Genomic DNA, 14514 nt, shown 5'->3' with positions numbered 1-14514 from the left:
TGTCGTTTGAGAATACACAAGGATGGTATTAGTTATATGATTTCAAAAATATTTTCTAACTGAAACAATTGTATCTCAAAGTCATTATTAAGTCGTTTGACCCTTATCAAAGGCCTATATTAATTATACAATCTTTTAATAACACATTTTAATTTGTGCATTATTAAAATACAGATACTTGTTGATACTGTTTAAATGTTTGTGTATAGTATAATGGTTGACAGAAATTCTAAACTTTGTGTGGTAATTTGTGGATGTCTTTTTCCTTTGTTGACAGGTATGCTAGAATTTAAGCTACAGAACGTTTCTCATCCACCATACACTCATTTATTTATTTTTTCTAGAATATTTTGATTTAAGTAGGAATTTGGAAAGAATTCACGGACATTCAATATCCAGATAGTCTTCATTTTCAATGATCCCCAGACATTAAAGATTTTATAATAATTTTTTTTATCTGAGCGTCACTGATGAGTCTTATGTAGGCGAAACGCACGTCTGGCGTATTAAATTATAATCCTTGTACATTTAATAAATATTCTTTCAAATTATACATTTTAGATGTATACACCTAAAAACAAACGAAAAAATTTGTGAACAACAAAAAGTGACCGTGCAACCTTCAAAAACGAACAAACCTATACAATTTACTAAGTATACCGAAAATCTGGTTTGTTCAATAAAAAAATTTTGTGTGACTGTCATACAAGTGAGAGGTTCAGCTAGCTATAGAATCAGGTTTTATCCACAATTTTCTACATAAGGAAATGCATGTACCAAGTCTAGAATATGACAGTTGTTTTACATTCGTTTGATGTCTTTGAGCTTTTGATTTCATTGTTTGATACGGGACCTACCGTTTTGAATTTTTCTTGGAGTTCCGTATTTTAGTTATTTTAGTTTTTATTGTAAAAACGTATAATATAGAAAAACAATAAGGAAGGACGACAAGCACTAGATATGCTTTAATACAGGACACCGTCTTAGAACAGGCAAAACCAGAATAAGTTATATTCTCTTCAACCAGTTTCGTTGAATGACCTTGTCTGTACACAGACTGGTATTTCTAAAAGAAATATTCTTTAAATGACGCTTTTTATGTTTAGGAATTTCGACGTTAGAAATCAAATCCTATTCTGCCTGTTACGGCAACACAGGGCTGAACAATTTCCTCCAACCGACCTGTGCATCAGGAGAGAAACTGGCTGTTGTTGGTGTTACTGCCTACGCCAAAGAACTGAGTATATCTTGTCCTGTAGAGATCACTATAACAAATGTTGCCTCAACACCAGACACATGCTGCGAAAATAACCCAGACGACTGCTCTATACGTTATGATAAATCCATTTACAGAAACTATTATCAACAGTGTAACGGGAAAATAGAGTGCACCATACAAGTATCTTGGGTAGATGCACTATCATGTAATCAAAGTGTGTATATACAAAGAACCAATTACATGAAGATGGATTACTACTGTATTTCCGGTATGTGAAAAATATATGGATCTAAATGGTTTTACTTTAACTTGCCGTTAAAAATGCAAAGTAAAAAAACCAAGTGTAATCTTTAAAAAAAAAACCAAATGGTTGTTAACATTATTTCCGCCATAAATCACCTTTTAATCATAGCCAACACAAGACCAAAAAAAACAACCTATAATCAATTGAACAAGATCTATTATACAATTTTTACAAGAAATATCATACAGATAGAAAAGTCAAATTAACTGTTAAAATAGCAGAATGTCCAACTTTAACGTCTTTTATTTAATCGGAATTCTTGAGACATTCCCCATTTCCATTACCTATTCTCTTAACTGTTGCGGACTCCAAAACAAAATAATATGTCCAATAAGTTCACACTAGTATGATATTGTTAATATAAACAAAAAGTTGCAATCCAACTACTCCAGAGATCTTTTGAGAATATTTATATATTACTAATTTCGTCTAATGTTGATGGCTGTATATAAAGTTACTACGGAAACTAATTGGAAAATTTTAGAATAGAAACTTCTAGAATACTAGTAATGTATAAGTTGGTAGTGCGCATCGTAGATTATGATCATTGTAGAATCATTATGCAAGTTAATTAGAAAGTTTTATCATCAATATATACAATTTATACAGTGATTTCTAAATTATTTTGTAGCCAACTATAAAAAAAAAAGAAAGAGGCACAATCCAATTATTTAAACATCTTATAAGGTCACACAAAACAAGTTAGACCAAGATGAATACTCATAATAATTACAATTTCATTCCATCTATTTTAAACACTACACATTGAAATATTATACCATTATTCCCAGTATTAACCCTGTTTTGAAAATAAATAATAGCAACCAAAGTTGATTAGTATTTTACTTTTAAACATTATTTTGAGTAATTTTAATTCTTTTTACGTCTACGATCGCCACCATTCACACCAATATACAAATTAAAATTGAACTAAAAAGCTGCTACCCAATTACTTATATTTGTCTTTTCGAATCAAAATGTATTATTAGCATTGTATATGCAAAATTGAGAACGGAAATTGGGAATGGGGAATATGTCAAAGAGACAACAGCCCCCCGAACAAAGAGCAGAAAACTGTTACAGTAAATTGCCACCAATGGGGCTTGAACACAAGAACATCCAGAACGGAGGAGGGCTTGTGAATTCTTACCTACTAATTTCAAACAATATTGAGATAATTTTGCCTTCTGGTTTTCAGATCAAGTTCTAGACCCTTGTTCTAGTTTTAACACAACAGACACCCAAGTTTTTCTCTGGAACCCAGGATACCCATCGTCTTCTCTAGCCGGATCATCCGCCTGCACATGCTCAATTGAGGCCTCGTGTAACTCTACTCTAAGATTAACAGCAATAGATCTGAGATTAGGTACCAGTACAGCTTGTGACCAAAGTATAATGGTAACAGATGAAAGTACAGTGATGGTGCTTGATTGTAGTGATAATAATGATTTTCTACTTACTACATTGTATGTTAGTACCGCCCACTTTATACAAATACAAATCGTTGATAACTTAGGGTTGGCAGACGGATATTATTTCCTGTTACTTGAGGGTAATTTGTTTCTAGATATTAATTTTGTAATTTAAAAGGAATTAATACCTTACTACTTTACTCTGCAATCCAGGCAGACCTTTAATAAAAAAAAACCACCTATTTATTTGTGTTACTAGTATATGCATTATTTCCTACCAATCTTATAATTTCATCAATATGTCATTTTCAGGAGGTAAGTTAACCCATTTGATTATTTAAGCCTTTTTCAACTGATTTTTATAGATCTTCTCTATGTTGTACTGTTACACCATGTTGTAATTTCTGCTTCTCGCTATGTTTTGATATAGTTATAAAGCCAGCAAATACGAATATCTCATAAAACTAGTAAATACACAGGGTAAATAAATACGGACGTTAAATATGTTGTCTATTCTCTCTTGGTAGCGTGAATGAATATTTCGTAGTAAAATAGTATATTTATTACGGCACAATTCAACAATGTACAGAATAAACTATTGTAAAATATATATAACATGTAATTCCGTACGTTTTCTCAAGATACTTGTCTTATAAATAGTATGTAAATTTGCATAAATAGGCGGAGCTGATCTCAATAATAATATTTCGCATGTGTTTTTTGGAACTGGGACAAGGAATTGCCAAACGATATATGTAAACTAAATAATTTAGACCATGCGAGGCATACAGCTAATGCGCTGCTTCTTACCTCTAAAGGAACCACCCGGGATCTTTGCAATATGCCAAAATGTAAACAGCAAAGACTGAGGAATTTGACCTTTGCACTAGTATTTATTTTAAATTACCGGAAGTAAATATTCTAATCCGGAACAGAAATGAAACGTCAAACGCTGACAAAAACATGGTAGTCCTCGACTAAAAATGATTCTTTCTTTGTAAGAAAATAGGTAAAACTATTAAGTTAAAGCATAGATTAACTTAAGCTTATGCTTCTTGTGTAATTTTGGATCCGTACTTAGAATATTTATCAAATGGCTGCGCTTGAACCGTGCATGACGAAATTGCGCCATTTCGGCACTGATAATATAGTTAATAACTAAAAATGTAACGTACGCTTTCTGTGCATTAAAAAGTCACAGAAACTATATATAAATATTAACACATTTAACACTCTCAAAACATAAAACTGATATTAAATCATTATTTGGGAACCACAAGTGCACATTTACAACACACCAATATCCCAGGTTAGGTGCAGCGTTGAGGTCACGCCTACATTGTTGACATTCTGTATGTATGTGCCAGTTCCAACCCAGGAGCCTGTAATTCAGTAATTGTCTTTTGTTGCTGCGTTACATATTTATTTATCTTTCATTATGTTGTACTCCGTTAGTTTTCTCGTTTGAATTGCTTTACATTTGTCATGTCGGGGCATTATATAGCTATGCGGTATGGGTTTTGCTTATTGTTGAAAGCCGTAAGGTGAGCTTTAGTGTAAAATTTCTGTGTCATTGGTCTCGTGTTAATTGTTGTTTCATTGCCAATCGCACCACGTTCTTCTTTTTTTATTGTTAATATTATTATTTTGTTCTCTGCAGGAACCTCCTCTGGTGCAGAATTAACATTATCTTGTGGCAGTACAGCCCTAGCTACACCTTCTATACCTTCCACTAGTCTGCCTGAATGCCCAAATACCGATGTCACAACAGAAAGCAAACCATCACGAACTGTCACTTCTACAGAATCTTATATTAGTTCAGAAGCTCCGATCTCATATTTTCAAAGTACAAATATAGAATTAATGACAACTCAAACAGAAGGAACAATAACAGTACCTTCTACAGAAACTTTCATTACTTCAGAAACTCCGATTCCATCTAGGCTTAGCACCAATGTAGAATCAATGACAGTTCCAATTGATGTTGCTCCGACCAACTCAACATCCAGCGTCATTGAAGTTGAATATACGACTAGCGATATACCAGAAACTGTTGCTACCAGTACAGACCTAACGATTACTAGAAAAAGTGAAGTAACAACAACCAATGACGTAAAGGCAACTGAAAAAACAACTACAGAATTAAATTCAACAACAAATAACAAATTCACAATACCAAGTGGTAACACAACAAACAGATCAACAGCCTGGATATCAAATTCAACAGAAATAAACAATCTTCAAAATACTGCGGAAACAGTGACTTATTCTTCAACACAGCCAGTCTCTGTTTCTCTTGGATGGACATCAACAGTACAAAACTTAACTGTAACAAGATCTTTTACTCCAATTTCATCACACAGTGATAGTTCTCAAGAGGCACATATAACTGAAGTTGAGCAAACAACATACACAAATGTCACATTGTCAGTTGACAAATCTTCACCAATTAGGAGCCGTAAGTTATCATGGTGAACGGCACATTTTAATTACCAGTGTTTTCAGTTTTCCCCTTAATATTGTATTTATATTACTAATTCTTTTGCGTCAGATATCATTTCCTTTTTTTAAGACATGATTCTGTGTTTTTAACTAGTTCCTCATTATCAAATCAACGCGATGTGGTACGTCTGACTGGGAATAAGAACGAGTATCCTCAAAAGCATCTGACTGGGATTTAAGCAACTGTTAGTCACCGTATGGCCATCAGCAACGAGCAAATTCCATAACGCATATCAAGCATATCAAGCGTGATAAAAAATCAAAATAGAAAACCAGCAACCTCATTTATAATAAAGCAGTTTACTTAAACAAATATATCAGACATCTATAATTAAAATCCACTGAATTACCGGCACATTAGTAAAGTGACGAAACCAATACATGTACCCGGCCCTCCCCAACCTTAGGCATTGATGTAATTATATAACATAAAAAAAACTGTAAAAATCTATTTGAAATTGCTTCACTTACCAGATTGCTGCGAAGCACAGAACAAACAAAAAAGATAATAAGACAAAGGGTAGCGATCTTAGAGTAACTAACCGCACTTACTTAGATAGTTCAAAGAAATTACAACTTATGGATAAGTCATGTTCTCCCAGACTATGCGTATGAACAAAACTTCCTGATGACGAAATGAAGTATTGTAAAAACAGGCTACTATTGATATCCTTAAATTAAATTGGAAAAACCTGAATCCTATAGAATCAGCGTAAAAGATTAATGGCTGTGTTTTGCCTTTTCTGCAGGAATAGACATTTTTCAAAAAATAAGGTTGTGTTTAAAAGTTCAAATTTCACTCAGTTACTCGGCTTTTTTTAAAAGTTGAAATGGAGTTTAAAATTGTCGCTAGCATTTTTAAATCGTTCTTTATTAAATTTTACTTGTACTTTGATGCAACTGTTTATATCATGATATTGGGTCGGACTTTATACGATAGATGTCAAATCATTCCCCTCTCGGATCGGTTAAAAGTTTTATTTTCACACCACCGAAAAGAAGCTACTGTTTTCAATCCGAATTAATACTTGTATACCATTGTTTAATTTTCAATTGTTAATCATTGGATAAAAGACTGGAATGATTCATTTTTAGTTGAACGGATCAGAGTATAGTAATAAAAAAACCCATGCAATTTAGAAACAACAAGCCTGTCCAATATTTAAACTATATGTTTAAACAGTAAATATCCTCGTTTATAAAAGAGAATTCTGAGTAAAAACATTAATTATGAGCTATGAAAGTCAAGTGGCTCGAGCATTTTTTTGAGGAAGTTTAAAAAAAAATTCAAAGAAATATTTTTTACAGTGGGTTAGCTTTCATTAGTCTTCACTATCCTATAGATTAACAACTTTTGGTTATTTTTTTAATTTAGAATCTTCATTGAAGGTGGAGCACGAATGCACAGTTAATTAATTATATTGATGTGCCATTTGTATGCAAGAGTGACATTCCTTTGTATTATGTACTGATTCGAAAAAAAGTTATGCGAGTATTGTCTCCCTTTAACAGGTTCGTGTTGACATGAATATCAATAATGTGGTCATTTTTATAAATTTCCTGTTTACAAAACTTTTAATTTTTCGAAAAACTAAGGATTTTCTTATTCCAGGCATAGATTACCTTAGCCATATTTGGCACAACGTTTTGGAATTTTGGATCCTCAATGCTCTTCAACTTTGTACTTGTTTGGCTTTATAAATATTTCGATTTGAGCGTCACTGATGAGTCTTATGTAGACGAAACGCGCGTGTGGCGTACTAAATTATAATCCTGGTACTTTTGATAACTATCATTATTTTATAATTAAGTATAGGTTTCTGATATAATTTTGAATAATTACAAAATGTATCAATTCAATATATTTCAGTTTTTGTTATTGGTGTATCAAAAACATTGATGTACGAATATAATTTCATAAATTTGAAACGTTTAAAATGATTACATACCAATATAAAGAACCGTTCATCATTTTTGAAAAAGACTATAAATGAAAGTCGATTATTTATCTCCCCTTCATGATAGATTGATTGGAAGATTAAAAAAAAAAAAAAAAAAAAAAAAAAAAAAGATTGGGAAATTAACCTATCTAATATTAATCACAGAGATGGACTAGCAAGCAATTTTTAATTGTAGCCTATTTAACGTTAAAACAACTTTCCATTATAAACGAATTTTACTTTATACAAATAGAAGGATTTTTTTAGCTAAATCTACAAATTTTATTAGATATTATGAATTTTTATTACAATAGATTATTATGCTACAGTGTATGTCTATCTCTCTGTTTTCAGCTCTAATCATTGGATTGTCCGTTACAGTTATTGTTATATGTATATTGGTTCTGTTGTTCATGCTCTACAGATATAAAAGAAAAGGAAATTGTTGTATGGTAGGTATCAAAAATGAAAAGCTACGGAGGAACAATAAACAAAATCGTTAGAAAAATAAAAACATACAACACCATGGCCAAAAAAGAAAAAAAAACGATGAAAAGACACAGAAAATAACAACATACCTGAACAAACAAAAGTCGCACCAAAACCACTGCCTTAACGTTGTTGTAACAGACAGGTCAACAGTTCCTGTTCCAATATTGACGCCCACGTTGGTTGGTAACACCAGATGGTTTTGTATTAAATTAGTGAATTGTTGAATCTGCTACTATTTTAGTCATTATTATATCATCGAATCAATAAACTACATCTTCGTATTTTTATACATTTTCAAATAATTAGAACACCATTAAGGAAAAATAGACAAGACAAGGGTCAAAGTATATTCGCGTATATCCAAAATACTGTAACATTTATTAAACCTTTTTTATGCTATTCTATTTCGTACTTTGTTTGGTATTTGTTTTACTTTTTTGACTCGACAGTAACCGATGAGCGCGTCTGGCGTACATTATTTTAATCCGGTATCTATGACGAGTTTATTTGAAAAACGCTTTTCGAAGATAATTCAATTCAAAAAACCATTCCTTCTAAGTCGCAAATTAATATTGGTGACAAAGCTTGCGTTTTAAACGGTACAATGTTCAAACAAATTTAGAGTGTTAAATTTATTTAGGAATCCCAAGTAAGCTTTTTACGTTCTTTTCAAAGATAATTGGTCCACGTTAACCGTTATGAATAAATCTATAAAAAAAACTCCACACAATCTAAATAAACATCATCTGTTATTTCATGAGGTCGTGTGTTCAATCCCCGACCAGGTCCAACCAAATGCTTGAACATTTTAATTTGATGCTTCTTGCAAAGACTGGTCCGTTCTGAGTCAAAATAATGTGTCCGGGTAGGGTAGCACTTACCCTTCGGAGCACCTGAGATCATCCCCAGTTTTGGGTGGGGTTCGTGTTGCTTAGTCTTTAGTTTTCCTTGTTGTTTCTTCTGTACTATTATTTGTCTGTTTATATTTTTTTTTTAGCCATGGCGTTGCCAGTTTATTTTCAATCTATGAATTTGACTGTCCCTCTGGTATCTTTCGTCCCTCTTTTGTCTCCCTGCTAAATTTAACCTTGTTAACATGGTTAACTAGCATATTTAACGCTCAGCGTTTTGGTTAATAACAAAGCATGGTTCATCTCTGTATCATATTAACATTTTGTCGGCCCGTTATGTGTATGACATTTGCTACCAGACGCTTAACACAAGTTGTTCACCATTTGTTTGACTGTCTTATTATTATTATATAATATTTTTTTTACATAATATGAATATGAATTATTCAAGTAGCAAACATTCCTCATCAAATCATTAATTGAACATGCGAAGACAATATTAAAAAAGGTATTTTTTATTGAATAAAAATCGGATTACGAATTGGCTATCACATCTTTTCTTTTGATTAAATTGACATTCATATACAAGTTGTATTTATGCTTCTATATTATAGTTAAACATTTAAAATTTGATCATGAGGGTTTATTTATTTAAATACATTTTAAAATATCTCTTCTTCTGTTTCTGTGTTGCAATAAGTAAGATCGAATCAGAAAACTAACGTCTTATTTTTAATTTTTCAGTTTTCTTCAAGAACCAATGAAGAGAGTTGTAGAGTATATCAAATGACGAAAATTTAAATATTTAAATTGACTTAACCACTTCAAATTCCGCCTTTGCGTAAAAGAATCCAACATCTACAAACTTTTATACATAGAGTACCATGTAAAAAATATTAAAAATTCAGACAATAAATCTTGATTCAAGGATTTCAAGAACAACATCAAGATGCAAGTTGTTGATACAGATGCAAAACATAAGTAGAAGAGAAGATAAACGAATATTCAAAGACAATGAAGATGAGGGAACTTGAATTCCAAATCCAGATTTTTTTTTGTCAAACTAGTTCTTTTTCTTCTGACATCAACACCTATGTTTATGCGGATAAAATTGTGTTTAATTGATTTAAAGGGTCATTATGAGAAAACCGTAGTAATCAGTAATTTATCTCGAATCTTAAACACCCGATATATTAACGTATCTTGAAATGCACAATATATATATCTAATTTAGATATTGTTCAATTATTTAAAAAATAATATACTATAGTTTTATGCATATATGCTAACATAGCATATAGCTGCGCAAATTATATGTAAATCGTAGAAATAATCAGTTCTTTAGATATACATATTTCTAAAATAGCCCTTTTAGCTCACCTGACCCCATGTGAGCTTATGCCATTACTTGGCGTCCGTCGTTGTCTGTCGTCTGTCGTATCCTAAGATTTGATCTATCGACAAAAATGGCCGCCATGGCTAAAAATAGAACATAGGGGTCAAATGCAACTTTTGGCTTATATCTCAAAAACTAAAGCTTTTAGAGCAATTATGACAAGGGTTACGTTGTTTAATTGGTCTAAATCTATCAGCCCTCCAATTTCAGACGAATCGAACAGCCCATTGTTGGGTTGCTGCTGCTAAATTGGTAGTTTTAAGGAAATTTTGCAGTTTTTTGTTATTATCTTGAATATTATCATAGATATATTTAAACTGTAAACAGCAATAATGTTCACCAAAATAAGGTCTACAAAAAAATTAAATAACCAAAATTGTCAATTGATCCCTTAAGGAGTTATTGCCATTTAAAGACAATTTTACACAATTTGTTCATCAAGTTTGCTAACATTTAAAAATCTTCTCTGAAATTGTTGTGCCTAAAACTTCTTAACTTTAAATGAATGTTCCTTTAGGAATGTAGTTTATGAATTGTATCCGAATTTTTTATCCATCGACAAACATGGCCGCCATGGCCTAAAATAGAACATAGGGCTTAAATGCAGTTTTTGGCTTATATCTAAGAAACTTAAGCATTTAGAGTAAATCTGACAAAGGGTAATACTGTTGAAAAGGTCGAAATGTATCAGCACTGAAATTTTCAGAAAAACCGAACAACCTATTGCTGGGTTGCTGCCACTAAATTGGATATTTTAAGGAACTTTTGCAGTTTTTTGTAATTATCTTGAATATTAGTGAAGATAAAGATAAACTGAAAACATAAAAAATGTTCAGGAAAGTAAGATCGACAAAAAGAAATTATATGACCAATTATGTCAATTGACCCTTAAGGAATTATAGCCCTTTAAGGACAATTTCACACAAGTTGTATTTGTTTTTTTAACTTGAAAAGTCTCCTCAAATGAATATAGTTTAAATTTTGTAATTGATTTCCTTATACGCGAAGAAACATAGACACTATGGCTCAAATGGAACATATGGGTAAAATGCATTTATTTTCTTTTGAAGAAAATATGAAAGATACAATGAACATTTAAATAGCACTCATTAGTATATTGTGAAAAGCAAAAATTATCATTGAGGAAAGTTTTAAGCAAAACAATAAATGGTGAGCGATTCAGGCTCTTGAGAGCCTCTTGTTTAAAGTCCTCTTTCAGAATGTCAAATGGACGCCCCTAAATAGGTTTTGACATAATTTGAAGAAAAAAAACCATTCAAAGTCATTTGCCAACTTTTGAATTCCAATGACTCTTATATCAGCAAGTACAATAATCTCGTATTTCCTAGTGAGTTTCAAGAAAGCTTCAGAAGTAGGTCTACTAAAACTCGATATTTTCTTTGATATTGACAAAGTTGTACGCCTCAAATTAAAAATTTTGGCAAACATAACGATTTTGACCTGCCAATTGCCAAAGACTCATTTTCAGCAGTAACTTGCGTTGTGACAATCAGTGGTTATAGTTAAATTTTTGTGTTTTGGTCTGTTTTTCTCATACCATATGCAATAGGTCTACTATATTTGTATGGAATGATTGTTAAGTGTACATGTCTAGCGGGCAGATGTCATGTGACCTTGATCTCATTTTCATGGTTCAGTGGTCAAAGTTAAGTTTTTGAGTTTTGGTCTTTTTATCTAATGCTATATGCCATAGGTCAACTATATTTGGTGTATGGAAATACTTTATGATCTTTATGTCAGTCGAGCAGGTTTTATTTAACCGTGACCTCATTTTCACGGTTCATTGCACAGTGTTAAGTTTTTGTGTTTTGGTCTATTTTTCTTAAACTATAAGTAATGTGTCAACTATATATGTTGTATAGAAGCATTGTTAGCTGTACCTGTCTGCCTGGCATGGTTCATCTGACCTGGACCTTTTTTTCAAGGTTCATTGGTCTTTGTTTAGTTATCTTGGTTAATATTAAGTTTATGTGGCAGTTGTAATAAAGCTTAGCTTTATACTTAGGACTATCAGCATAATATCAATGATTAGTATAGAAGGCGAGACATTTCAGCTAGTGCACTCTTGTTATAGTCTGCATACTATTCTTTAGATGAATTGTACCTCTTTGGGCATTTAAATTCATGTACGTTGAAAGGGCTGTGAGCATAAAAATGGGTCCGTTCGACATTCGACAATGAGGAAACCTATACCACGTACAAAGTATACGGTAACGAAGAATAAAAAAGTGTACATGGATGACTAAAATATCAACAATTTGTAAGAGAAAACTATTAAATAGATAAAACAATTGCGAAGGACAAAACGCACTAAAATACTATAACACAGGGTCCAGTCTTTTAAAAGACAATGAAAGACCCTGTCTATATTGGAAGTTGTAAATAAAAAAAAGTGTTCAACCTTTATCATTAAATTACATTAACGTCATTCAACGGTTCCATTTTCTGCACCAGATGCGCATTGCGCAAATAATTGTACATTCACAAGGTAAAAACATGTAAAAACCAAAAACTTATTAAAAGAAAAGAAGAGCCTGTAAACCAAAAAGGGACAAAAACTATGGCCAAAGTAGTGAAAGGAAACAGAGTTTTGTATAACGAGGATAAATTCCATGATTTAAAATAATTTCCAATCTTTGTTCAAGAAATCATTTTTGTAGCAAACTATCCTTATTTTCATCCCAATATAAAAGTTATGACAACTAGGCTGATGATACGTTCGGGTACTAACAGGAAGGTATCGAACCGGTGGTAGTATTAAGATTCAGATTTGTTTTCCAATAATTGCAGTCAATTCATTTATTTTTTTTATGTTTAGGAATTTCTACATTAGAACTCAAATCCTACTCTGCATGTTATGGGATATTATTTGAAAACTTCTTACAACCATCATGTTCAACAGGAGAGAAAATGGCCGTCGTTGGTCTCACTGCCTTGGCAAAAGAACTGAGTACGTCATGTCCTTTACAGGTTACAACACCGAATACTGTATCAGTAACATGCTGTCAATATAACCCGATAGACTGTTCTATACGTTACGTAGCGGCCACATACAGATCCTATTATCAACAGTACAACGGCAACGTTGGGTGCACCAGACAAGTATCATGGGTACCTGCAACCTGCAATCAGACTGTTTATCTGGCCAGAACCAATTACATGAAGATGGATTATTATTGTATTTCAAGTAAGTCACAAAAAAGATTGATCTACATATGTAAATGTCTTTTGATTTTCTTGTACGAATGTAACTGTGCCATATGCATGAAGAGGTGTAATCATTATACACTGCCTTGGCAAAAGAACTGAGTACAGCATGTCCAATACAGGTCTTAACACCGAATTACTTTACCAGAAACATGTTGTCAATACAACCCGATTGACTGTTCTATACGTTTCGTAGGGGCCACATATAGGAGCTATTATCAGGTGTGTAACGGGAAAGAAATTTGCGCAATACAAGTATCATGGGTAGTTACAACTTGTAATCAGACTGTTTATCTTACCAGGACCAATTATATGAAGTTGGATTACTATTGTATTTCCGGTATGTAAAAAATGATGGATCTAAATGGGTTTTAATTATTAAACATAACAAAAATTATTGTTTACACATATTTTAAACAGTTAAACCAGCCAGAAAGTACCAATTGCAATTTTATACAATAATTCACAGTCTTACAAATCTATTGAAAACAAAAATAATAGTTACTTAAGTTGATCAGAATTAACTTGTAAATATGTGTCATTTAACCTCTTTTCGGATTTATCGCCGTCTACTAAGATCGCCTCCATTCATACCGTAATACAAATTAAAATTCGACTAGAAAAAATGCAATCAAATATCTGATATTGTCTATTCAAATCAAAATTTATTATTGCCATTGTACATATAAAATTTATAACGGGTATTGGGAATGTGTCAGTGAAACAAAAAAAAAAACAAACAGCAGAAAACAGTCCAAGGCCACCAATGGGGCTTCAACGCAGCAGTGTACCTGCCCATTCCAAACATTATTGTGATAATATTGCGTTTTGTTTTTTAGATCAAGTTCTAGACCCTTGTTCTAGTTTAAGCACAAAAGACAGCAAAGTTTTTCTGTGGAACCCTGGATATCCATCATCCCCTCTAACAGGATCTTCTACCTGCACATGTTCAGTTGAAGCTCCATGTGATACTAGTATAAAAATAACAGCAATAGACCTACGATTAGGTACCATTACAACTTGTGACCAAAGTATAACAATAACAGATGGCAGTACAGTAATTATATTTGATTGTAATGATAACAATGATTACCTTCCTACCCTACTGTATGTCAGTACATCTCACTTCATACAAATACAAATCGATGATAACTTAGGGTTGGCAGATGG

At 32.3% G+C, this 14514-nt stretch overlaps 2 protein-coding genes across 2 annotated transcripts in view; both read left to right on the top strand.

The window, feature by feature from the left end:
- Positions 1-213: 213 nt before the first annotated feature.
- LOC139492842 (uncharacterized) lies at positions 214-9880 on the top strand. Its single transcript, XM_071280994.1, has 6 exons — positions 214-277; positions 1107-1487; positions 2722-3075; positions 4596-5393; positions 7732-7829; positions 9465-9880. Exons 1-6 carry the CDS (start codon positions 214-216, stop codon positions 9519-9521), a joined length of 1752 nt encoding a protein of 583 aa, XP_071137095.1. The 3' UTR covers positions 9522-9880.
- A 3135-nt stretch (positions 9881-13015) lies between these two features.
- LOC139491514 (uncharacterized) overlaps positions 13016-14514 on the top strand; it is a 42272-nt gene continuing 40773 nt past the window's right edge. The window contains exon 1 of the mRNA XM_071279246.1: positions 13016-13324. Coding sequence (XP_071135347.1) covers positions 13048-13324 — 277 coding nt within the window. The 5' untranslated portion in view covers positions 13016-13047. The remainder of the gene's footprint in view (positions 13325-14514) is intronic.

Source organism: Mytilus edulis, chromosome 10 (genome assembly GCF_963676685.1).
Source record: "Mytilus edulis chromosome 10, xbMytEdul2.2, whole genome shotgun sequence".
Classification (NCBI taxonomy): Eukaryota; Metazoa; Mollusca; class Bivalvia; order Mytilida; family Mytilidae; genus Mytilus; species Mytilus edulis.
Note: the sequence above shows the minus strand (reverse complement) of the source record. Positions and strands in the feature narration are given on the sequence as shown.

Bases quoted from the DNA above. Each gene is read 5' to 3' on its own strand.
- LOC139492842 (XM_071280994.1), top strand. From the start codon at position 214: ATGGTTGACAGAAATTCTAAACTTTGTGTGGTAATTTGTGGATGTCTT. The intron at 3,076-4,595 runs GTAATTTGTTTC...TGTTCTCTGCAG, and splicing joins TTATTTCCTGTTACTTGAGG to GAACCTCCTCTGGTGCAGAA. The intron at 7,830-9,464 runs GTAGGTATCAAA...TTAATTTTTCAG, and splicing joins GAAAAGGAAATTGTTGTATG to TTTTCTTCAAGAACCAATGA.